This window comes from Pavona decussata, unplaced genomic scaffold, assembly GCF_977016875.1.
Source record: "Pavona decussata unplaced genomic scaffold, jaPavDecu1.1 SCAFFOLD_91, whole genome shotgun sequence".
Taxonomy (NCBI): domain Eukaryota; kingdom Metazoa; phylum Cnidaria; class Anthozoa; order Scleractinia; family Agariciidae; genus Pavona; species Pavona decussata.
Window position 1 is genome coordinate 2000293 of NW_028145508.1, and position 26716 is coordinate 2027008.

At 38.8% G+C, this 26716-nt stretch overlaps 1 protein-coding gene across 10 annotated transcripts in view; it reads left to right on the top strand.

Moving 5' to 3' along the window:
• LOC146474177 (uncharacterized) overlaps positions 1-26716 on the top strand; it is a 107613-nt gene extending 80897 nt beyond the window's left edge. For all 10 annotated transcript variants that reach the window (XM_085117432.1, XM_085117433.1, XM_085117436.1 and 7 more), the window contains 33 exons: positions 531-584; positions 2092-2145; positions 3152-3205; positions 3813-3866; positions 4574-4627; positions 5745-5798; positions 6431-6484; positions 7036-7089; positions 7486-7539; positions 8230-8283; positions 9100-9153; positions 9902-9955; positions 10693-10746; positions 11630-11683; positions 12430-12483; positions 13843-13950; positions 15177-15230; positions 15323-15376; positions 16578-16631; positions 17469-17522; positions 18383-18436; positions 19126-19161; positions 19689-19706; positions 20019-20036; positions 20581-20616; positions 21243-21272; positions 22024-22092; positions 22545-22592; positions 23230-23362; positions 24710-24813; positions 25199-25255; positions 25412-25597; positions 26244-26716. In XM_085117432.1, coding sequence (XP_084973558.1) covers positions 531-584; positions 2092-2145; positions 3152-3205; positions 3813-3866; positions 4574-4627; positions 5745-5798; positions 6431-6484; positions 7036-7089; positions 7486-7539; positions 8230-8283; positions 9100-9153; positions 9902-9955; positions 10693-10746; positions 11630-11683; positions 12430-12483; positions 13843-13950; positions 15177-15230; positions 15323-15376; positions 16578-16631; positions 17469-17522; positions 18383-18436; positions 19126-19161; positions 19689-19706; positions 20019-20036; positions 20581-20616; positions 21243-21272; positions 22024-22092; positions 22545-22592; positions 23230-23362; positions 24710-24813; positions 25199-25255; positions 25412-25597; positions 26244-26387 — 2067 coding nt within the window. In that variant the 3' untranslated portion in view covers positions 26388-26716. The remainder of the gene's footprint in view (positions 1-530; positions 585-2091; positions 2146-3151; positions 3206-3812; positions 3867-4573; positions 4628-5744; positions 5799-6430; positions 6485-7035; positions 7090-7485; positions 7540-8229; positions 8284-9099; positions 9154-9901; positions 9956-10692; positions 10747-11629; positions 11684-12429; positions 12484-13842; positions 13951-15176; positions 15231-15322; positions 15377-16577; positions 16632-17468; positions 17523-18382; positions 18437-19125; positions 19162-19688; positions 19707-20018; positions 20037-20580; positions 20617-21242; positions 21273-22023; positions 22093-22544; positions 22593-23229; positions 23363-24709; positions 24814-25198; positions 25256-25411; positions 25598-26243) is intronic.

Below are 26716 nucleotides of genomic sequence, written 5' to 3' on the forward strand. Positions count from 1 at the left end.
AGGCCCTGTCCTCACTTAGGCATTTTTTAAGGTTCCTCCATGACTACGTTATCACATGTTTTGACGTGACATGATGTTAACAGCTGTCTTTTCAGGAGAAGGTTGCTACGATCGCTCTTTTTGGATGCAAATCCCTGCAAAATACTTATGGCGACCAGGACCTGTCTAGGATAGCATTTCTAAGGATTTTTATCTTTTTCATGTTTCATTTGATCAAATTTCTTGCCAAACTATACCAAGGGGTTTAATATCACGAACCAAATAAGGAAACATAACTTGACCAATCTGAAATCTGTGAAACTGCGAAAATCGTGAGCACTAAGAATTCTTTCTGGAATATTTATTGTTCTGTGACCAATCAGAGGTGAAATCAATTCACAAGGATAGTTACTGTTACCGCTTGCTTTTTTTTTTTCATCTTGTTTCTGATTCACAGTAAACATTCCAGAAATGTTGTTAATGTTCACGGTACCGTAGTTTCGCGGTAAAAATAAATGGAAACTTACCAACCAAGTTTTAATGCTTTGCAGGGTAATGATGGTGCTCCTGGACCTGTGGGAGAGCCAGGTTTACCAGGAGTCAAGGTAAAAGCCATTGTTTCTCGTCATTGGTAGAACTTACTGGGTAAATAAGCAAACCTTTTTGAATCTTGAGCAAAAAAAAAAAAAAAGGAAAATTAATGTGTAGTCGACCAGAGTTAAGCAATAGAGGACTTTTTCCGTGTTTACATAGCCTCATCTCAACACAAGAGGGGTTGGGAGAATTCGAGACAGTTATGCAAACCCGAGACGCAGTCAAGGGTTTGCATAACTTTTGAGAATTCTCCCAACTCCCCATGTGCCTTGTGAAGTTTTGCTGTTCAGGAATCATAGCACAAGCAGCCGATCCAGACTGTGAAGTTGTTGCTGGTAATAGTAATCGTAACAGTAGATTATTATGCTGAGAATGTCTCAGAGAAAATACGTTTTATACAAATTTGACAGCCAAAACACGGCAACCGGCCGTACAAAGTTTGATTTGAAACATTTATAGTCTGTAGCATATAATTTTGTGTTCGTTTTCGTGTACATTGTTTGAATAAAGAATGTCTTTTAGATAATTTTATTGTGGTACTCAGATGCAAAAATTACGTTGAAAAAGGTTAACTGCGTATTTGTTGCATATTTTGTCGGCTTCACTTGAGCTCCCTCGACGAGGTCGTCTTGCTAGGCAGGCAAAGCGCTTTGGTTCTTGTTTCTTTTTTACTTTTTTCCTTCGGGCTCAGGGCTGAGGAGATAGGCAAACTCCGATCAAAATTTTGGGAAATTTTTCTCCATTTCCTTAACAGTTGTACTTGAAATTACTTTGCGAGTCTTGCGAAAGCTTTAAAATTTTTAAAAATGTTTTAAAATGTGCCGGGAGACACAGAAAGCGTGACGTCACAGCCATGTTTACATACTCTCATCTAAACACACCTATCGACCAATGAGAGAGCGCGTACTATCTCAAATATTTTATAAAGGTTGATGTAGATTACACAGGCTTTTTTTATTTTTTATTTTTTTACAACATTCTGCAACACATCAATGGTAGTTTATAACGTATGGCATCATAATTTTCACTGTCCTCGTTAAAATCTCCTTGTAACTTTTTTTGTCGTATTTTACTTTCCAATATTTCCAAATTCCAATTCAATCTGGATTATTGTCAAGCACTATCATGAGCCTCGGGCTCGGGAGATTGCACAAGCATTTCCCGTGTTGTTGACATTAAAAAATTACTTTACTTGTTTTGTTCTTTGTATTATTTTGTATTTTCACTTTCTGCACATCAACACCTGCTAATGGCCAAGTACATGCCAATGCTCAAGTGCTGCTTATGGCCAACAGGGATGTTGGGATAGACATAGTGTCTGTGGTTTATCAGTCAGCCTGACATTTTGTGCTTGCTGCTAAGTACATTTACATGGTGTCAACATTCACAATGTGGCGTTGCGGGGGTCATGCTGTTAGTAGGCCAGGCTATTTGAGCTGTTGGTGCTCAGGTAAACCAAAGGCTGGTAACACTTTAGTGGCTCATTTGTTGAGGAATCCTGTTGTGTTCATTTTACAGGGAAGGGATGGATCAGCAGGAACACCAGGAAAGCGCGGAGAACGAGGAGAAACAGTAAGAGTGATATACAATACTTATTCAATAGTTTCAAATGGCCTTGTGGACGTTGGCTTCACAGGGAAGTAGGCTGTCATCAACTAAACAAAAGCTCCACTATCTGGGCTTTTTGTTTTTGGTCTCTCTTGAACTCAGAGTAGCCAGTCATCTTCACTGTAGTTGATGGCCATAACAGTTGGTGGGAAGCTGATGTTAACTGACCTGATTTTAAGGTGGCTGGCATTGGTTTCCAACCCTTATACTTTGATGGATCAATACTACCACTTTTTATCAGTTGATACAGCAATAATGGTATCAAGCAAATGTTTGCCAATGTTTAGGCATTTGTTTGATTCCGTTATTGCAGAATCAACTGATGAAGAGTGGTAGTAGTGATCCATGAAAGTACAAGTGCTGGAAAATGATGGAAACCTGTGCCAGCTACATCATCATCTCTTATTTGCCTCAATAGGAAAGAAGTTAAATGGCAATACACCGCTTTCCTCTTTGTCTTCAAACACATTACAAAATAATGTGCGTAGTATTGGCAATTCCTGTGTAGTATCTTGAGTGACTTGGAACAGCCTACCACAGATTAACAAAAAGAAGACTATTGACCGAACTTCTACTCAGATACTGTAGTAATGCAGTGAGAACTATGAAATACTGTTACAGAAAGATGTTGCTGGCGAGACAACTGTTTCTTAGTTAAGTCCCCAGAAAAAAACATGTTACAAAAGCATCCTCTGAAACTTAGATGCAAGAAAATGTTTTTGAATAAGTAGAAGAACATTGTTACTTCCCAGATGCAAATTTTGTTCCTGAATCTCATAGAAGAAACATCTTGCTTCTGTGAAGTTTTGTCATTTATCCAGACCCTATGCCTTGTGCCCTATGCCAGTTATACTTTGTCTTGGTGTTTGACATCCGCATAATTTGTCAATTGTTTTGCTGTAAGTTTTGATTGTATGGTTTTAATTGGACAATTTTGTGATAACTAGAACTGCCGTCTGTCTCTTTTTAGGGTAGCCGAGGTGCCACAGGATCCCCAGGGCAGTCAGGCATTCCTGGAGCTATGGTTTGTATAAAATACAGGGTTGGGAATGTAAAGGTTATTGATAGTGTACCCAACAGCAAAACTGCTTGGTATGTTATGAAAAATGGCAATTCACGTTCTGTTGTAATAGGTCCCTTTCGAAATATTAAAATTAAACTTGATATTAAAAATCCAGAGGACACAAACAACACAAATCAATAAACATGTTAGTTATGGATGGCTGAATGACCCAATAGAACATTCCGTTGTATGTAATCAATAATGGCAATTCATGTTCTGTTGCAAAAGGCTCCTTTTGAAATATTCAAATTCAAATTGACGTCAAGGTCCAGAGGACACAATGAACCGAAATAAATAAACATGTTCATTTTATTTCCTTCGTTTGTGTCCTCTAAGCTTCATTGTCAAACTGAATTTAAATACTGTATGTTGAAAGAAGCCCACTGGGGCCAACCATTTACAACTTTCATAGTATCAATACTATGGGAACCAGGGGAGTTTTCCATTGCCAACATTGAAGTGCAACTGACCAGGCTTTATTTCATTCCCATATTGTTTGAACTTTCTAATTTAATCATCTTGAATTTTTTCAATGGGTGCATGGCTAATTTATGTTATTGTGTTCTAGGGACCTGCTGGTGGAGAAGGAGTGGCCGGGCCAAAAGGAAATCCTGGAGAAAAGGTTTGAATTACCGTAGATGACGTTTTTTAGCATTTGCATTGTTCTAAGTGCCTCTCTCCCCCTCTCCCCACCAAAAATAGCTAACAGAAAGAGAAAATTGTAGACAAAGCCCCAAAGTGCATGGAAGAAGGGAAGGGAAGAAAGAAAGTGGAGAAAGCATTGATACATGTGGTATTGTCTCCTTCAAACAAGATGTTAAAGTTAATACAATATTAGATTCAATTACGATGCACTGATGGCGTAGAGTTTAACATGTAATAAAGGTTGTAATCTGGGATAGTGTTAGGGCTGTGAGACTTAATAGGACAAATGCAAAGCCAATTTGGCTGTAACACTTGATACCAACCGGTACCTAGACAGTATTTTTGACAATCAAGAAATCTTCACTGGTGTTGCATAATAGCAGTTCTCCGCTGTGTCTCTCTATGTTCCGGCAGGCTTGAAGAACTGTGTTTTAAGAATGTCTCAATTCATTATCAAGTTGTTACCCATTTTGTGTTATGTTGTGCTTGTTATGGTCGCCAGCTTAACCCCCAATAAATATTACTGTCAATTTGCATCACTAAGAAACAAACTTTTTGAGATTGGCAACCAACGGTTTTTAACTGGTGACTTTCTCTTCTGACGAAGGTAACTCGAAAAGCAAATTGAGTTTGGAGAACTTCGCTGCCTTTGTTTTCTCAACCTTTAAAAACTGTTTTTTTCAGGGAAGCAAAGGTGTGTCGGGTAATTTTGGTTCAAAAGGAGAGGCAGGAGACTTGGTAAGTTTTTTTTTTATTTTTTTTTTCGCTGTGTCACTGAACATCGTAAAGTCAATAGAGTAATAATTTGTTAATAGACAGCATAAAATTCATCCGAATAAGTAAATTCTTTCAATTAGATTTAGGGAAAAAAAAGCTAACGCTTAAAACGAACGACGTTTCGACTGTTCAGGTCTTTTTGAAGTGGAGTCCTTGAGTAGGAAATTTAAAACGTGGGTAATATGTACAATCAGAAAATATGGGAATTTTTAGCGAGGCTGGAAGGCTTCAAAAATGTGATGATGGGAGTGTATTTTATTCTTTTTCTACGCTTCATTGTCACATTCTTCTTACGCCTTCCAGCATTTTTAAAACCCCCATATTTTACGAAGAACCAATCAGATTGCTGAGTACATGCACGTGTTGAGTATGAGATGAAAGATAGCCAACGAGCCATGTGGTACCGAGTTGGCTATAATCTTCTCAAAGTCATTAATAATTTATCAAAAGAGAACAAAGAAAATCACAACCGTGACCGTGGTTTGGATATGTTATCCAAATTACCATAAAATTTTGCCAACTGTAGCCTTCAATTTCTCCAAGAATTATTGATTATTTGAGAAGCCATATCAAACACTCGAAAGTGTGTTTCATCAGACATCCAAACACCTCGAATTTGTTAAAAAAAAAAACCCGTCTGCGCCTCTTCTTTTCAACCTACTTCTCAGTGTTTGGATATCTGATCAAACACGCTTTCTCGTGTTTGATACAGTATATTACATTCCACAAACAACCGAGAAATTTTGTAAGATCATGCTGATTTCATTAATTTAATAAATTGTATTTCTGTGGCATGGTATTATGGCTGATATTCCATGCCTGCTAAGCCTGTTAAAACTCTGGAATTGCTTTACCTAGTGATCCAGTATTTTAGAATATTAGGCATGAAATTTATTTTATGAATCAACAACAGTTTTTCAGTAAAATCAGTAGTTTTGCGTTCGCATCAAAGGTCAAAATTTTTTTGCACTGTCCCCAACTGTGTACTTTGTTTTTTTTGAAGAAAACATAAACGCAAATCTCACGTTTCCTATTTGCCCTAAACGCGAACCTGAATCTCTCTAATGTCAATTTTCAGGGAACTGTTGGTACACTTGGAGAGAAAGGCCCACCTGGAAAATCTGGCACTGTGGTAAGTGGAATTCTCTGTTGCAACCCTAAGAGGAATCAATTACCACAATTACAGATCATGAGTCATTAGAAGTTTAGTCGTATGTCTTCCAAATCAGTTTACGAAAAATGGGAAATTTAGAGGCTGTTCTGTTTGGTGGCCTTAGAGAAATCATGCAGAATGCTTTGGGACATACACTGTATGTCGGAACAAACTGGATGGTGTAATTCTCCTAGTTTCTTTATACTTTGAAAACCACCAGAAGCACTTACTATGTAAAGTGAACCTCTTGACACTTGCTGGACCTCCGAATATTGGTTGTTTTTGCATGAAGGAGTAAGTCCTCTCACTCAATGTCGTTTCAGAGGATGTTGTTAGCAGTGTTTGGTGCCAGGTCTGTCAACTTCATCAACTTTGCAATTTGTTTGAAATAAAACACAATTGTACCGGCCATCTGTAACAAGTTCTCTCTCTCTTTGAACAACCACTGTCATAAGCATCCACTGATCATCTAAAATATCAAGTTCTGATTGAATCAGTTCTTCATTCAATACTGTATTTAAACTATCTCCTGACTGATCATCTGCCATACGCTACTGTATTCTTATTGCTGCCTTATATTGATGTTAGCCTGTCTGCCTTCTCTCCTTTAGGGTAACAGGGGTCCTCCAGGAACACCTGGCCGACCTGGAATTCAGGGCCCACCAGTAAGTTAATGCCTTTCAGTGTTATCTAAAACTGTGACATTAAATAAATGTATTGCCAATTAATATTGAATGTTTTCATTTACAATGACTCGCATCAAAGTTAATTAAGGAGACTGAAAATCTATCTTTTAGAGAAGTTTGTTTGTCATCTTCAGTTCTTGTATGTAATAACACATGGATAAGCGGGTTAGTTTATGAAGAAACTATGGTGCTGCGTTGGTATGGGGGGGGGGGGAGGGGTAGAAATAAGGAGTGGGGAGTGGAGGGAGGGAGTGGAGGTAATTTGGCCACTGTAAAGTGCTGAGTGCCGAGTACTGACGTTCTGATAATTAGCCCTTTGTCAGAGCGACTCAGATGCGCTCATAATGGTGGCCGATTTACCTTAATTATCAACTCCGTTCATACAACCAAACACTTCTCTGAAATATATTTGCGTTTGCGAGCTACACTGTAGGTACTGTCAAATGTTGTTGTGCGAAAAATATCTGGTATTGAGCAGTTCTACTCTGTATACTGTATACACAAAGACTTTTTGTTTTCTTCTTTAACAGGGGCCACCAGGGTCTGCTGGACTTACTGGACAGCCAGGTATCACAGGTGTTAAGGTGAGCAATCAAAAAGACAGTTTCCGACTTCATTGCAGCAGAAATGTGCTAATTCTTTAAGGTTTAATCCACAGGCTCAAAAGTGAGAACTACCTCTGCATGTGCGAGGGTGTTTATTTCATATTTCATCCCCGCATTCAAAACTTAGGGCCAGCTGTACAGCATCATTAATGCATGCAAAGGTAAAAAAGAAAAAAAAAAGTAAATGTAATTTGTTTACCTAAGGAGCACCAAAGAGCTCTTGGAGCTCATTTATCATTTTGGAACTCAAACCAGACGGTGTTACTGATTAAAAAATACCTCTACCGTCTAGTCACCAAGCTTAAAACATAATATCACATTCCTTTCACAAGCTACTTTTGTTGGTATTTAACAAGAAATGTTAACGTCTTTCAGGGATCTCGAGGGATATCAGGTAAACCAGGCACACCAGGCTTACCAGGAAGGCCGGTAAGTTGACTATTTGAAGGGCTTACTGCAAGTGAAGGGATCCTGATAACCTGCAGCTGCATTGTTTTTTTTTAGGGTTGGGAGCATTTTTCTGTTGTTCGTTCTTTTGTCCTCTCAACCAACCATGTGAGACGTTGCAAACGGTGCAAGTCGCCCATGTCATATCGGCCGAAGGATTGTACAGTAGACCGGCACATTTCAAAAGCTCTATTTTCACTAGACCGTGGTAACCTGTAGCTGCATTGTCTTTTAGGGTTGGGAGCGTTGTTCTGTTGTTCATTCGTTTATCCTCTCGACCAACCAAGATTTTGCAACCCGGTGTAGGTCGCCCAAACCAGAGATTTTTTTTAACACAAAAGTGCTTGTTGAGCTCGTTCTTTACAACATATATATTTAGATAGAATGTACATTGATATCACATATGGAAATTATGGGATATCTCAGTATTATGACGTCACAAGAAGTAAACATCTTCGAGAAACAGTAATACCCCAGCGTTCTGCTGTAGATTACACGAAAGGCCCTTCCTGTAATCTACAACGAAACGAAACAACGGTGTCAGGCTCCATGATCTCTCTCTTTCCCTTTTTTCTTTATGGCCTCCGAGAAGGGACCAGTAGTTAGGTGGCCACATAAAGGACAGTTGGTACTCAGAGAGTTAAGTTTGTCCTCTTCTTTGCCTCGATATAGGGCTTACCAGGCCGTGATGGGTTGGCTGGACAACCAGGATCAGATGGAAGACCTGTATGTATTTTAATTTGAAAGAAGTAGTAATTTTAGGAGTCAGCTTTCAATGCCACAGCAAATATTCAGTCCATGTTAAGAACAAACTTATAAAGGCTAACAGATGCCTATATATTCTTGGATCGCTACGCAAAGAGGGGTATAGTCAGTCAGTAAGTCAGTCAGTCAGTCTGACAGTCAGACATTCAGTCAGTCGGTCGGTCGGTCAGTTGGTCGATTGGTCGGTCAGAAATAGACCTCTAATACAGTAGTTTTACCAAACATAACTTATGCTCTATCGATCTCTGCTGCTTATGAATCCGCTGTTTTAAAAGGAAATATACGTCTAAGCTTATCAGTGTATATGATATCTTAGAAAGACAGGATCGTAATATTTTTTAACAAAGTATTGAATTCTGTTACCCTCCCCCCGCCTACCACTCTTGTCAGTTACAGGCCAAAAATTTATACTATTCGTTTTAAAAACTTTTATCAATCGTTTAAAATTTAAATACAACTTGGCTTTATGGTTAACCATACAGCGAAATGCTGTATACAGCTGTATCAATAACAAAATGCGAAACAAAATAACAAAACAAAATAAAAATAACAAAAATTATAACAAAATGCGAAATGCTGTATACAGCAATCAATAACAGGATTCCAGCTAGATTCGATCAAGCATAATGATAATAATAATAATAATAATAATAATAATAATGATAATGATAATGATAATGATAATGATAATGATAATGATAATGATAATAATAATAATAATAATAATAATATCTGTCATATACACTTTAATGTTAAGCTATTTGTTTTTCCCCAAAGGGTGCGCGGGGTGGTCTAGGACCTGCAGGGGAGAAAGGAGACGAAGGGCCTCAAGTAAGTACATCTGTAACCCTTTTCCTTGTTCAGTTTTTCTTAGCAAGTTATTTGGCACCAAATTAACAAGATAAACTTCCCCCAACAGTGATGTTAGAGCCCAAGCAGGCTTCATTGTATGCGTAATTATAGTGAATTAAAGTACCCAAATGCAGAAATTTCTTGTTTATATGTATGGATCAATGTTTATGAGGATGAACCTGTGACGTAGCAAATATGCAGTACATCAGTTGACACAATAAGTCATGTACTCTGTTTTGAGGGATGAGAGCACTTACGACACTTAGTTAAAAACCATTCTTATGACTCTCTATTACAGACATCAAATCGTGGTCCTGAACGTGACTGCTATGGGGGGAGTTAATTGTATTCAACACGAATGGAACACAATGCATTGATTTGATCTCAGTTTCTGAAAAGCTCAGTGACTGGCATTCGTTAAACAAAAGCCCTGCTTACAAGGAGAAAACGTTTTTGTTACACCAAAGAGGGTTTTGGGAGCATGAATGAGGGAACCTTTTAACCACGATTGATCTTTGTTCCAGGGTTTACCTGGTCTTCCTGGTCGTCCTGGAGGGTGTGGTCCACGCGGACCCTTCTTTGGTCTCAGTGTCTGAAAAGTTCAGTAGCAGGCATTCATTAAGCAGCAGCCCTGTGGGTTTAACAAGCATTCATTAAGCAACAGCCCTACTGGTTTAGGGAGCATAAATAGGGGGACATTGAACCGGGTTTTTTGTTTTGTTTCCAGGGTTTGCCTGGTCTTCCTGGAAGACGTGGTCCAGCTGGACCTACTGGAGACAAGGTTTGGAGTTTTGAGTGGAGTTTCTTCATTTAATAATGCTCATGCTCAAACCTCAATTGTTACCCAAAGGACATTGTCACGATGTCACAGAATTCTTCAGTGTTTTCTTCTATGGCGGCCGTTGCCACCAAAAATACATGAATTTCAAACGATTCAGACAAGAAAGAGATGGTTCAACTGTCCATTACAAAATAGGACAGACACTTAAAAAGTGGTACAGCCAACGTACAAACTGTTCATCTTTCTTTACTGGAATAGGAAAGTGTAAAACGAAACATTTTAGCCAAAATGCAAACAGACTAGCAACTCATATCGAAGTGGAACATGAAATAGTTAAACAATCGAGTCAAAGTGCGAATAGCTTACCCTTCATTTGCAATGTAGAACAGTCAAAATGGGAATGGACTACTTCCAGATGGTCAAACAATACATTGTAATCACGAATGTTACAGCGTAACAAGAAATGAATCAGCGATGTGTGAAATAGCTTAGCGTAATGTACAATGGTTGACTGTAGCATAAATGACACAGCGTTACGTGAAGAAGCTCAACATGGTGTCGAAAAATAGCTCAATGTGATGTTGGAAAAATCTTAATCGATTAGCTGTTAAACTTGAATCAAAGTTCACACTAACCCTCGGTAAGCCTAATCGTGCTTTGAAAAACTAAGCCCTGAATAACTGAAATGCCTGATCAAATGTTCACACTGATGTCTGTTGTCTTCATTTTTATTTTAGGGTGAACGAGGAGATAAGGGGGGCGATGGAAATGAAGGCGAACCAGGGCGCACAGTAAGTATACCGCATTTATTCGATTAACCGCCCACCTTCTAATAAGTGCCCTCCCAGCCCTGAAAGCCCAAAAAGTTAATAAGCGCCCCCCCTCCCCACTCCTTCCCAACAAAAAACATTTCTGCACTAGCCCAGCGTGAAGTAAGATGAGTGTCACTTGTGTTCCAAAATCAGTTTTAGATACGGTAGTCAATGAACTTTTATATTATTTATGGCTTGTTCATGTTAGCTTTTGCACTTTGTTTTGTCTTGTTGAAGCGAAATAAACTTGTTATCCCTTGTTTTGTTATTCTGTAAAAATGACCTTGCTTGCTGAAAATGTTGGGAAAATAATAAGCGTCCACCTCGAATTAGCGCCCACCCTCGAACACTCTCATGAGCCCAAAACTAAATAAGCGCCCAGGGCCCGGTTGTTGGAAAGCCAATTAACGCTAATGCACGATTAAAAGTTAATGTTAATCAAGGTTTTCATCACAGTCGTTAAAAATGGGTTTTAAGCCTAACGTCAAGCTAAAGGTAAAGAAAAGTCTAAGTCAATACTAAAGGACAAAAATCTTTGGAAGAATCTCCATTGATTAGTAATTAAACTCGAATCAAAGTTTACGTTAATCCAGGATTAGCTTAATCGGGCTTTGCACGACTGGGCCCTCGGCGGTTGATCGATTGAATACGGTATGTTATGTTAATTTGTGTCTCTGATGGGGTGTTGCTCAGCTTTTCAGTAGGACACGTCATCATGTCATCATAATTTTGCAGTAGTTCTGTTAGGTTGAGACCAGTATTTTTTAATGCCCATTTTCAGGCGTTTGTTGGCCTGAGTTGCCTTAAACATTGACTATAAATTCTAGTTTTGAAACTCATGCGTAGTCGAATTATCTTGCAGGGATACCCAGGAGCTCGAGGCCCACCTGGAAATAAGGGAGCCAACGGGAACCCGGTATGTACAGAGTATTTCAGTTACCATAACAACTTTCGTTTTGTTTCGTAGTTAGCAGTTTTCATAGTCGTTGCTTTTTGCGTCTCACTATCTTTAGGCGGTTGTTAAAGAGGCTATGTTATAGGCAGTTTTACGTTAGTTTGGTCAAAACTTTGCTGAAAGGTGTCACGAATTTAGAGAATTTGTTTAACATTTCTTGTAATAAATTATATCACACGAGTGACGCTCTTTTTATGTGACATCAAACTTTTGGCAATTATGAAAAAATGATAGGAAGTGCGACAATCGGACGTACAATGTTTTAAGCAATAATGAGTAGCTTCTTTCCAGACTGCCGTGTGTACTAGATATTTTACCATCTTAGCGGAGGAAGGTTTTCCACAAGTTTAATTTGGAACGTGGAATTCTTGGGACTTCTTGTCCTAGGAAATTTAAGGTTCCTGTTGTTGCTGTGGCAATTTTTCTTGCAAATTGTCTCGCGATTTCGTTGCGCCGTTCTGACACAAGTTGCACGGATCTTTGCCTGGTGTGACATGCCCCGAAAAGAACATGCCTCACAACGTTTTTGTTGCAGTCACCGTTGCACGAAGTACATGTAGAATCGACTTCTACTTCTCGCAACGATTGCGGCCACAAAAATATTGCGAGACACGTTCATTCCAGAGCATGTTACACTAGGCAACGACGTCAGGGCGTTACTCGGCGATAAACTAAAAAGATTAAACGATTTGTTTTCACTTTTTCAGGGTTCTCCAGGAGAAAATGCTGATCCTGGTGATGTGGGTACTTCAGGAGAGGATGTAAGGAGATGTCTTTGTGTCTGAGCGTTTACTGGGGGGTTTTTTGGGAGTGGGTATCATCTGGATTTCTGGATTTCTGGATTTCATCTGAATTTTTTGTTCATTTATTTATTTATTTTTTTTATTGGACTTTGACTTTGCCACTCAGGATTGGGTGGAGTGGGGTTCTAGACTTCTTTTGGAACTGTTTGTTGATTTAGTTTTTTATTGGACTTTGACTTTGCCACGTCAAAGCTGATCTTTCTGATGCGTGTTACAAATTTTTTAAGGGCGGAGAAGTTCTTAGTTCACATCATTTAAAGAGTTCAAGATTTTTGATTCGTTGTACCTTTAAGTGTTTAGTCCATACTTGGTAGTGATAACTCTAGGTTGTACAAGAATCAATTCTCCCCGTAGCTAAGTGTCATAAGTGGAGTAGTGTTGTTCCATGAATGACTTTTTAGATAAGAATACACATGTCCTGGACTCTTCTGTCTTGCAAATATCCATCCCTAGTCCTCTCTTGTTGAATGTACTGTGTACAAAGCGATAAAAAATATCTGCTCGTCTGAGTAGAAGGAACCAACGAGAATAACCTGGAAATATAACTATAAACCAGATATTCTGGAGGAAGTTAGATTCAAAACTATCGTTGGTGAATTTAATTTAATATTCAATTTAACACTGGCAGTCGGAATAGCTTGGGAACTGCAGCTGTATAACAATCCCTTTTTATAAATTAGGGACCTTAAGCAGAGACGACGACGACGAAGACGAAACTTAAAAAATTACCTTCGCGTCTTCCGAATGAATTCGCGATGATTTATACTCTCTCAGTTTGTGCAATGTAGCCGAACTATCTAGGAGCTAACGTCGTAGGAGCGCCTTTAAAGTTCAGAAAGAGAAAGGAAAATTAATCATCATGCGTTCACGTTCTCCGTAAAACCTTAAATTTGGTCATTTCACGTTGTTGTTTTGCAGAGGACGACAAAGAAATGTACCAAAGTGTATAACGCACGTGCAGAGCCAGTGTTTTGCTAATTAAAACTATTGTTTTCTGACGTTCTCGTTGACGTCGTCGTCGTCGCTGCTTAAGGTCCCTAGTGTCTCGTATCATTCCCTCGATCAACATTTTGTCAGAACATCCCACACCCCTTTCGTTTGGTACATTAATTAAATGAATATGAATATATGAAACCTGTATTTTAAACTGCGGATGAATGATTTAATAGTAGAAAGATCCTCGCAGTTAGTACGCAACTTAAGCTTTCTTTTCGCATTTGCTTAAGTTGCGTACTAACTGCGACGATCTTTCTTCTATTAAAAAAAGGTACATCAATTAATAGATAGTATTAATGAATCTTCCTTTTACGCTGTCAGGGAGATAAGGGAGCCCGTGGTTCCCCTGGTGTTGATGGCACTAGAGGACTTGCTGGACCCGCTGGGGAAACCGGGGAGAAAGGTGCACTTGGGGCACGTGGAATGGATGTAAGTGTTAAGACAAGTGTAAAATAGTTATTTGTCTGTAAGAGTGCAGGGGCGCTTACCATTTACATGGGAAACCCGGAAATTCCAGTTGGAAAATCAAATGGTACGCGTCATTCCAATTGGAGTACTTATGAAATTATAGGCTTCTGGTCAAAGTGATACCTTTTTATTTCTCCTTTCGGGATTTACAGCTAATGTTCATGCATTTTGCATGTTATCCGTCTTCTGTCAAGACAAGCTAAATCATTTCGTATTCATACCGAAAATTTCTGTCCAGGTGGTTTGCGTAAATGGTAAGCACCCCTGACAACAAAAATGACGTCAGATGTAACGCGGGCGCTTTCTCAACGGAAAGTAAAGCCAATAGGCCATTTTCACGATGTCGTCACTTGACTACAACTACCAGAATTCATTTCGTTTTCCTTTTCAAATTCAAATTTTGTAATCCCAGTCGACAGCAAAGAACAATAGCTCTAATTGGCATGAGAAAACAAAAAACTGAAGGATTCTGGTAGTTGTGGTCAAATGACGCCATAGTGAAAATGTCCTATTCCGTTCGTACTTTCCCCATGTGATTGTACAAAACAATCAACGTCAGTTTTCTATGGTCTATACTCTTATAGACCATACAATGACGATGTATGTACGATGACAATGATGTTCAAAACTCAGTATTGGAACCGCTTGCTTGCGGAACGTGATTCCACTTGAGGTTTGAACATTTTATGGTGTCTTTTTGTGGTCCATAAGAGTATAGACCATAGAAAAGTGCCGTCGATTTGTTCGATATGAAAATTAAATGATGAAAATTTTTAGGTTTATTGATAGGTTTATTGTGCTTATTAAGAAAAAAATAACGACCAATAATATCTGCTTATTTAGAAAACAAAAACAAAAAAACAACAACAATTACAAAAAAAACGTCCAATAATGTTTGCTTATTTAGAAATAATATGTGCTTATTTAGAAAACAAAAAACAACAACGATTACAAAAAAAACGACCCATAATATTTGCTTATTTAGAAGTAATGTGCTTATTTAGAAAACAGAACAACAACTACAACAACAACAACAACAACAACAACAAAACAACAGTAATATCTCCGGCAAACTTAGCCTCAAAGATATCGTCAGTGTTGTGGAGTGTTGAATGATATTATTCGCAGCAAGGATGTACAATGCAATGCCTGGGAATCATCCTAAAAGTGAGCTTTTCTCTTCATAGGGTGACCCAGGACAGAACGGTGAGAATGGAAATAGAGGAAAACAAGGACTTCAAGTAAGTTGTATCTTTCTGTTTTAGATAATATATAGTCTGGTTTTTCTCCAAATTTTCTCTAAATTACGAATGTTTATATTTCCACATGATAGGGTGATCCTGGTTTCCAAGGAGATGAAGGAGAAGAGGGTGAAACCGGACCTAAGGTATGTTAAGCTTAGCTACCTTTTTGGTTGTAAAACCTTTCATTCGAAAGTACTGTCTGATAGCTCTCATTTGAAGGGGAAGTATCCCGCAAATTTGCTGTCATTTCTAAAACCCAAAAATGCTTGTCTGTCATCAGAATCAACAAAATAATTGTCAGGTTTGTTATAAATTATCACCCCAGTGCAATAAAACTGTCGATTAGTGCCTCTGGCAAGAGACAGAGTAGGCCGGTATGGATTGAAAGTTGAAAAATGTTAGGCTAATGTTTTTCAAGTTCTTGCATTTTTGTTTCCAAAATATGCTAGAACAGATCACGTGTTGTTCCTTCCAAGAATTGAATTGATTTCTTTCCTCTCGTCATTATAGAATCATTTGGCAGCTGATTGAAGGTCTTATTTCTTCATTTTTAACAAAAGATATCAATAACCCCATGATACTTCCCTTATAAGGACCTCCTCTCAAATAAAAGCCACAATAGGAATTTGTTCAAATTTGATCAAGTTACCAATCTTAAAGGTGTTTGCTCCAAAATTGAAATGAGAGGGGTTACTATACTCAGTGGTGGGTGAAACAAAAGCTGAATAAGGAGTCTACTCGCCCAGGGTATCTTCACCCATAAAAGGTTACCACCAAGACAAACTATGGGTCATTTTACAGGTCTCAATGCAGAGAAAAATTGTTTTATTAAAAACAATCAAGAAATATTGTAAGATATGGTTGGTTTCGCTTAGCAAGAACAACCAGAAGATCGCTATTTCTCGGGCATGGTATACACTTATGATGGCTCATATACCATGGTAGCTAAGCCAATCAAATCCCTGGAATTGCATTATACAATGATCCAGTTTTTAATAACACGAGATATATCTTCGCCCTGACATTGGGATGGGTCACAGTATCATTTGAATCAGTGAGTAACCATTTTTTATTCCCTGACGTCTTACAGTTGCTTAGTTATTCTTCACAAAACAGCTTCTGCTTCCTGACTATATCGGCTACTGTATGATAAAATCATAAAAGAAAAAAAAATAAAAATGGCAGCGCGCGGGAAATTAAACGTCAAAATGGGCGATAATCATGTATCCGAATGCTATCTACTCTTTAGACTTAGCTTTGAAATTAGACACTATTACTACCGATTGAACGAGAGTGGAAGTTCCCTTTAACCGCAAACAGTAATAACTGTTTATATTTCTTCAGGGTGATTTTGGTTACACTGGAGAGTCAGGAAGGCCAGGTCCGTCGGGAGACGAGGTAAAAGTGCTAATCATTACTCACTCAATATAAAGCCGTCCTTTGTTTGTTGTTTTTTTTTTCTCATCATTTATTTGCTTTCTGAAGCTAATGACAATTTTGCAAATAGTAGTGTTTACAAAAAAGACATAAATTTACATTTTAATTGCAATAATGTATTATTGGAGCCTGAGGGCGAAGTTAACTGGAAAGTTTTCTAGTTAGCCTCCAGCCTTTTAGTTTCGACTTTTAATACAGGTGAAAAGAATATGCTACAAAGAGTTTGACTAAATTATTTAAGATGTATAATATAAAACAAGACGTACGCTAATACTAACTGAAGATAGAAAAGAAGATAGAAGAAAATCCTCAAGTAAAGACAAGACTGTTCACCACTCAATAGCCACGTTAGATACCGTGGTGTAATTAAAGGGGTGCCGTCGGAACTGCAAATTGCTCTATACTAGCTCTACTTAGAGGCTCTTCTTTGGCGCACGGACCAGTCATCGTGTAACAAGTGTAGCCCGTGATCGATTGTTTGATCGATTAATTGATAATAAATTAATAATTAATAAACAACTACGTTTCCTATATTCCAAGGAGAGCAAATTTTGGAGTAATTCGGATTTCAAGGCGAAACTTCCTTTGGCGTAACCCGTGAACAATTTTCGTCCTTTCGTTCTTTCCTTTCAATTCATTTCATTACATTTCATTCGCACAAATCAGGTTTAACTGCAGAAGATAAAAGGTTACGTAACGTGAAGTAATGGTTGTTGGCTGTCAATGTGACGTGTGACTACGGCAGTTTCTTTCTACGACTTTATTTTGATGATTAATAATTTCGTCTGTATATTCCAGGGCGAGGAAGGTCCGGGTGGTAAAAATGGCACAACAGGTCCCCCAGGACCAAAGGTATTGTCATGCGTTTTTTGTTATCACTTATCAGCTATTAATAAAACTTTTTGAGGCAATTAATCTTTTTAAAACTTATGTGCGCAAATAGCATGCAAAGAAATGCATATAACCCACTAACTCTGGAGTTGGACACTTCATTTAAGACAGAATTACTTGTCATTCTGACCGGTCTGCATCTTTGACAGAAAATAGCATTCGTCTCATTAGCGGTTTTCAATTGAGTGTCGTGAAACCATAGTTATTACCCTGGCCAATCACGATAGACACAAGTAGCGCAATGAACCAATCACAATTCGAAATAAATACCTGTAACCGGCGCCAAGAGCGGGAAAATGATTGGTTTTAGTCTTCTTCTCATTGGTTGAGAAAGTGGCGCGAGTCTTGCTAACTAATCCACAGTGCAGTAGAACAAAACTAAAGCAAACATGAAATTGCTTTCGACAAGGAATTGAAAACCATTCCATAGATCACTTAAAAGAATTGATGTTTGTTTACTGATTGGTGCTTTTAAGGTTGTGTGCAGGAGGATTTTTGGGAAGTGAAGTTTTTGCGTAGTTTTTTTTTATTTTAAACAAAAGCGCGAAGAGTGATTCTTAGTCTCTTAGTTATTTAAAGGAAAGTTTAAAAAGTAAAACAGCACGCAAATTAAATATCACAAATATGAAAGAAAGGTTTTGACAAAGTTTCCAAGACTAAGTTGTTTGAGGTTGTAGACATTTGAACCTTCAGCCTAGCTCAGTCCATGGAATACCGTTGCGTGAGTCACTCGGTACAGTAAAAAAGCCTGGTCGTGGATGAAACATTTACTTTGTACGTTTGTTTAGTGCGGGCCTACAATATTGTGTTTGTCTTGTTAGGGTGGCAAAGGACCTTCTGGAGCACCAGGAGATCAGGGAAATCCTGGAGCCGAGGTAACAATTCACCAGTGTTTTAGTTGTCGATATGGGTCTTTGGTGATGTTGAGTATGTTTACGCTTTTGGGTCAAAGCTTTGTCTTTACTCGTAAAAAAAAAAATGCCCCAGAACACCAAGACGGAGGTATCAAGTGATTTTCTCTGAGAGAGCAAATCATAATTAGCAATATTTTCGTGTATACTTTCATTGGCACGGTTGGAGAATATTTGACGTAATGAAGTTTCGACAAACGGCTTGTTTGCAAACTACCTCTAATGCTCGCATGTAAATCCCACTCTGACACGCCATCAGAAAAGCATAACATACAAATGTTTTCCTAACAACAAAAAAAAAAAAACAGTCGCACATACCTCACCATTCGTGAGAATAAACAGCTCCATAAAATCACCAAAGCTCTTCAAAATTGCCGATATGGAGTTCGTGAGTCACGCGAGAGACCACATTGAGCTATCTACACTGGGAACTAGAGTCAAATTGAGCCCCAGTAAGGGACGGGTGAGGCGTGTTTGATCACGCTACTGTATCTGTAAAACCATTGGAAAACGTTGCAATCAGCATTACCGTCATTCTCTCGTGTTTTATTGACCGAGTTTCTCGATTTTCAGTACTTTGCCGAAGAAAAAAATCGTCTGAAAGGTTAAGGAAGTGCTATGGTATTTAACAGTCATTTTTTTATTTTGCTTAGGGAGCAACAGGACGTCAAGGCGACACAGGAAGCCAGGTTTGAATATTTAGTAATAATTTAAATAGCATGCATACCACACAAGTTTTTTTTTTTTTTTTTTTTTTTTCATTCCCGTGCACTCATTTGTTGCAGAGGCAAGATTTACGCCAAAGAAGCAAGAAATGTTCTGAATTTTTCCGAGAAAATTTCACCTGCTCAACAAATATCTGCGCGTGTAATCAACTGTTGTACGCAGCTTTCTCTGTAGGGGCTGTTTTGCAATTCGTCTAGTGCTGTAAATTTAGAATTTAAGCTCCTCGGTTATTTCTGGTTCTTGGGGTAATGGAAGCTTCTCCCCAAAGTCTTTACCTTAAAGATTAATTTGATTAACTGTCCAATAAGCATTGATAAGTTTACCTTAAACCTGCGTCAAGATAGAAGGACACGCTTTTGATGAACGTTGAGCTGTTACATTTTTTTAGTTGGAAAACGCACTTCTTGAGAATAATTGAGGATAACGGTTGACTTTATTTGATCTGAGATTTTATTTTATGTATTTATTATGGATTTCTTTTCTTTTCCAGGGCGAGCGTGGAAGACCGGTAGGTTTAAAGTAATTTCGTGTCTTTTTCCCCTTTTGTTATGTTTTACCAATCCGTCCATCCATTGTTTCTGGAGAAATGTTCAGGCTCGGAGCTCTGTTTTCACACCGAGGATTCTGTTTGAAATCTTCCCTCATCAGTCATGCAGGTGCGTCGGGGCAAGTTATACTTGGAGGACTTGAGAGCTTGTGTCAGCAACAGCATCCTTTTTAATTTTGTTGTTGTTGTAGTTGTTGTTTTGTGTTGTTCTTTCTTTACAGTCTGTTTTGTAACTTTCCTAACAAAATGCTTTCCTTTTCTTTCTTGCTTTAGGGTAACGATGGAGAAGTTGTAAGTATTCTTTCATCACCATTCATCACTCATTGCTGCAGTAAATTGTAAGATTTTGGCCACTGCAAAGAGATTCGAGTACTGACGTTTCCAGCGTTAGTGCAATCGCACTCACTACAGGCTAACGCTCAATAGATCAGCACTCAAATCTCTTTACCATGGTCAAATTACCATATCAAATCTGTTGATAAAACCAAACATTCGGCTGTATTTAGAGTCTTTGTAGCTATCCATCGTCGTAAGAGAGAGCGTTTGCAGCTGGCCGGGCTTTTAGACTCTACAGAATGACCCTTCGGGACGGGACGGGATGAAACCACCTTCATCAAAAACCTTTATGGCATCCCTCCCTCATTCGAACATGGTCGTAATTTTAGAGTCGGCCATCTTCCATGAGGAACCTCGCACCAAAGATTTAACTGCAAATGAGAACTGACAACATTGTTAAACATAAACTTCTGTAGAGAATTTGTCGTCCACGTTTTACCTACAGTTCATCAAAAGCGATAAGTTGTACGTTAATCATTCACTTTTGTTTCAATTCTAGGGTGACCCAGGTCCTGCGGGAGTGCCAGGTCCTCAGGTAGGACAGCTACCTTAGAGCAGTGTGTTGTTGCATCATGGATTTAACCTGTTTAACCTCTTTAAGGGGAACTGTCATGGGGCTTTTGACCTCCTTTGTTAAAAAAATGGAGAAATAAGACCTTCACTTTACAGCTACAAAATAATTCTAGAACAACGAGAGGAAAGAAATCAACGCAATTCTCCAAAGGAACAACTCGTAGTCTGTTCTAGCGCATTTTTCGAAATAAAAATGCGAGTACTGCTCAGTAGCTTTCATTTGAATAGTCACACTTTAGGATTTCATCCACAGACTCAAAGTTAGAACCAACTTGTACAGCATAATCAACAGCACCACAGGAAAGTACTGCTCAGTAGCTTTCATTTGAATGGTCACATTTTAGGATTTCATTTTCAGACTCAAAGGCTAGTATAACCCATCTTACTGCGCATATTAGACAGGACCACAGAAAAATCCTTATTGGTCACGCCTCGTAATTTCATCCACAGACTCAAAACTCAGAACCATGATAAACAACAAAACAGAACTGCGTAATAAACAAGGCCACAGGAAAGTGCTGTCCAAAAGCAGCTTCTATTCGAGTTTCATTTTCTTCTCGCTAACTTAGTTCTTCGTCTAATTCTCAGGGCCCACCGGGACAATATCTAATGGATGCGGTAAGTTATCTTGTTTACGGGTTTTCACACGATAAACGCTGTAACAATAATGATAATAATAATGATGATGATGATGACTTTATTAACGTGTCAAGCAACAATCTAGAAGAGGAGATTCCCACTGCTAATATGGGACACCTAACATTCTAAAATACAATCTAAAATACAAAACGAATTAATGATAACTCACTAACACACCAACTACTAAAACTATATTCTTAATTTTCAAAATTCTAAAATCTTGTAATTTGAAAAACCGTAATTACAAATTGCAAAGGTAGAAGCTACTACTTCATCTAAGATGTTACTTAGATCAAGACTGCGCTGATTAACTGTTGTAAAATGGAATGACATTTTGCGATCAAACCGGGCCAACCAAGAAGAATGGCTCTTATCATTTTCTATTCCTTTCCCCAATCTCCCACAAAAGTGAAACTCTACTGAAGAGAAGTAGGGCAACGAACCAGTTTGTCAAAATGGAACGGCAAATTTCTGTGGCTGGTCCGATCCGGATCGGTCAAAGTGGACCTCCTTCAAAGCTAGTCCTTTTCTTCCGGAAATTTTCCGGTCGGACTGAACCTTTCCATTCGAATTTCCCGGATTTTTTGGCATAATGGAAAGTACCCCGAGACAGCCCAAAATCCCTTCCTTAGACAACCAGTCCCTGGGGTGAATTCCAATCTATTTTTTTTTTTTTTTTCATTTTTATTTCATTATTTCTCATTCCTGTACACTTTTGTATTCTTCGTAGCTTGCTGAAATGGGATCCGCCGACAAAGGACCTCCTCCTGACGAGGCGCGTAGGTTGTACTCCAGCAAGGTAAAACGTCGTCTACCAATCTTACCGTGAAACTGAGATCGTCACAGTATAGAGCAGCGTGGGTTACGAAGCCGTCTGTTTATTCTTGACATTTGTTGTAGCGCTCTGACCACAATACAGTCGGACCTCTATTAAGCGGCCACCCTGGGGACTTTGAAAACTGGCCGCTTAATAGAGGTTGGCCGTTGAATAGAGGTATCGAATACAGCACTTTACTGACAAGAAAATAATTCGGGACCTTAAAAAGTGGCCGCTTAAGGGAGGGTGGCCGCTTAATAGAGGTCCGACTGTATTATCAGGCATGTAAGAGTGAGTGAGTGAGTGAGTGAGTGTCCGTAAACAAACAGGTACGCAGCGTGTGCACAGCACTAAGCACATGCACGCAATGCGTACCTATTTTTCTCTGTTGCGGCCATCTTTGATTTTCTTTACATTTGGTTTCATTTCTTTAGCGTTCTCAACAAACGAAGCAGAATGAAGCGGAGACCCACTTTATCGCGGTATTGTCTTTTATTTTGGTTGCCTAATGTTGTCAGCATTTTATTAACTATTTAGTTATTTTGCAGTCTAAGGAAAAAGAGAGATTGTTCAAAGGCTGCTACTTATTGGTACAGTAGGACATTTTCACGATGCCGTCATTTTACTACAACTACCAGAATCCTTCAGTTTTTTGTTTTCTCGGGTTAATTCGAGCTATTGTTCTTTGCTCTCCACTGGGGTTACAAAATTTCAAATTGAAAAGGAAAACGAAATGAATTCGGGTCGTTGTAGTCAAATGACGCAGTCATGACAATGGCCTGCTGTCGTCATTAGTACGTCATTGTTGTCGTCATTGTATTCAAATATGGACACGTCCCGTACCACGGTCGGTTGGAAGCCCGTTAACTTTTATTAGGACAAATCTGTTCAAATTTAACCCATTCGTATAGGAAATTGCGAGCACCTCGAGTACAATTCGTGATCAGTAGGTACGAGTGTTGTTTTGTAAGTTCTCGAAATTTTGGAAACTTTCAAAACATCACGAGTACCTGTTAATCATGAATTGTACCCAAAGGTCGTGCGATTTTAATTTGCTATTCAAGTTAATAAAATATTAAATAATTTTAGCTGAGTGTGGGGTCTTCTTTGTGTATTCAGCAATATCAGATCGACTTCCTGACGAGCCTTGTGGATAACAAAATTGAAAGTTACAGAGCTCAGAACGGCAACTTGGAGCATCCTGCCAGGTCCTGTAGGGATATTCAACTGGAACATCCGGATTTCCAGAGCGGTTTGTATCCTGTCTTCCTGGTCTGAGGTTTATCGATGTCTAATTTGAAGAGATAGAGAAAGGAAACTTGTGCAACGCGTCACGGCCTGGGAGTAGGGTGCGTGTGGCGCCAGATTCCCACTCCAGAAGCTACGGGGAGACTGGTACGAGTGAGGGATTATGGGATCGTTTGGAAAGACGGATGGAAATTGTGCCGATGAAAAAGTGCAGTTCTTGGTAGTCAGTTGTATAGGAAATACTTTTTAGATGAAAACTATTTGCCAAAAAATGTACTTATAGAGTGTTTTCATTCACGTGAATATCGGCCATATTGGTTTACTGAAACAAAAGAAAGTATTTACATAAAAATAGAGTTTAATTCCCAGAGGTTAAGTTTGGGACACCAACATGGGCGCCATTTTTTTGGTACTGGGACACCAACATGGCCGCCGTGACGTCATGTGAAAACACTCTATAGGCCATTTCCAAGTTGCTGTGAACCTCATTATGAAAGCGAGGCTAAGTGCAAAAGCTTTTCATATGAAAATTATTTTTTTTTGCATATGATTGAAAACTAATTTTCATAATAAAAACTTTGCGCTTACCCTCGCTTTCATAATGAGGTTCAAAGCAACTCGGAACTGGCCTACTCGACAGTCCGTCTACCCAAACGATCCCACAATCCTTTACTCGTACCAGTTTTCTCACAGCCGGAAGGTGCCTGAGTAGTAAACCCTTTCCTTGAATAGTCTGTAACAAAAATCGTTGGGATAGTGAACTTCATGTAAATCGTGTAAATAGGTGCCAGGTAAATTATTTATTTATTTAGTCATTGAAGGGGCACTGTTACGGATATTTCTGTGTTTTTGCCGAAACGGCTCATATATTTGAGAAGGTACCTTTTTGCTAACATCAAATTGCTCGTAGAGCTCCGAGAAGAAAATATTAAGTGGTTTCTCCTGGGAAGAACAAACTATAACCAGTTGTTTTATCAATTTCTACAAAATACACTGGAAAAAACTTGAAAAAAAATTGGTCAATTTTTTGAAGTTGCATTTCATTTCAATCTTGACCATCCGCGGCCAAAGATAACTAACATAAGTCTCTGTGTATTAGTAGGGTTATTGTTAACAAAACTGCCGGAACCATAATGTTAACGATTTCGTCGATACAAATATGTTTTTTGGCCTGTCCGTTTTTGACTGTTTGCTGTTTCGTCTTAAGCCGTAGGCACTTACAATTGTTGGCTTATAAGGATGTGTAAGTAAGCAAGTAAGTAAGAGAAGGTGGTGGAGGGCGTAGGGGGTGGTTATTCTTATCAGAATTATACGATACTTGACACATTTCTTCTAATTCTCCGTTTATTAGGTGAGTACACGATTGATCCAAACGAAGGTTGCAGCAGTGATGCAGTTAAAGTTTATTGTGACTTTGAGAAGAACGCAACCTGCGTAAACCCCAAGAAGACCAAGGTTAGAACAAAAGTATTAGCAAACCGTCAGTAAACTGTTGTGATTAGAGAGTTTGCCTTTGTTTTATAGCGGTTTTCAATCGAGTGTCGTAAGGCCAAAACCAATGTAATTACTCTGACCAATCACAACAGGCGAAAACAGTGAAATGAGCCAATCGGAATTCGAAGCAAATGCGTGTAACCGGCGTCAAGCGCGTGAAAAGGCGTACGAGCGAGTCAAGAGTCTTCACATGGGTTGACAAAGTGACGCGAGTTTTTCTTAACCAATCACAGAGCGTAGTAAAGCAAACCTGAAGCAACCACGAAATTATTTCGATAGTCAATATGAAAACCGCTCTTGGCCAGTGGTAAAAGTATTTACCCTAATGCTACTGTTTACTTTACAGGTTGTCGTTGGAGCCAATGAAACCGGACCTGGAAAATGGACAAACGAAGACGAACCGGTAACGCTTTGAAATGTTATTTATTTTAGATTTAACATGTGTGCCCTGTTGTTTTGAGTTCATGGTTGACGTCTAATCTCTACCATGGCGTTCTGTTCTGAAACACGACCCTGCACATAGGGTTCCTTTACATGTAACTGGTTGCTTCTTTTTCAGATCGAATACAAGCTGAACTCTATGCAAATGAAATTCCTACGTCTCTTGAGCAAGAGCGCTTTCCAAGAAATGAACTACAGCTGCACGGACTCGAGCAAAGAACAGGCTGGCTGCATGGTGGATCTTAAAGGAGACAATGAAGTGGTGGTAAACAACCTTGACAAGATCAACCTTGATGTCACGGAGGTACGTAGGCACAGCGAGAGGGGGGAGGGCGGGGCGGAGAAATCCCCCTCCTTCCCCCCCCCCCCACACACACACACATGCGCACGCCACATTCTTGCATCAGCCCATGATCAGTGTACATTGGAAGTCCTTTACAGTCCATTCACGTCACGCGTGACCAGTATTTCCGAGAATGAAATGAATATTCGAATTTCTCTTTGCAATGTCCGCCGTGTGAATGGAATGTTGAACATTTCTCTGGAAATCTCTCCGAAAAAGACGCATTAACAGAAAAAAAAAAAGATTCAAAATACTTGGGGAACAATTGTTATTCTTGAAATACTTAATGCTGCAATGTAAAGAAAAATTCATAGCTTTATACCGTCAATAAACTAGGGTAATTTTCACATCAAGGATTTCGAGATCAACCATATATGTGGCCTTAATTTAAGGCCTGATTCATCAGTGGCTTTTCTGGAACAAACTGCAATTTCTTCAAGACCATTCTAATGAACAGCTGTATCGTTGCAGTGTCATAATTCCTGTAATATCCTGTCTCGAGAAATATGTTATGACACAGATAAACATCTGCATTTGAAGTTACCTTCACACTTCAAGCTTTACTGTATCCTCGCCCTAATCTGTTTCTTGATTTTTTCTCTTGCAGACCACACAAGATGGAAATAAAAAAATGGTCATTGAAGTCTCTACCAAACAGCAAAACAGCCTGCCGATAGTAGACTGGGCACCACAAAGTCACGTGGACTCACAACTCACTGTTGAGTTGGGTCCAGTATGCTTTGCGTATTAGTTGAACAGCGCTCGCCAACAGAACTGCACCTTTACTGTACATTGTCTAAGTTTTCTGCCAAATATATTGGCAAGATAGTGCTTGAATATGTAATATGCTTCTGAATAAAGCAGTTCTCAAGTGTTATGGAGTTAAACTACAAGTGATTCTGCCTATCATTTCGAGGGTGCATTTATTTTAGTAACATTTATATTTTAATTTGTGCTGATAGATTTAAGAAACAGATGGATTAAGAGGAAAAGCGCACGCATGCTGTTATTTTATGTCTAATGTTTACTATATACCTAAGTAGTTTTAAAAATAAACATTTAGATTTTTAATCGTTTCTA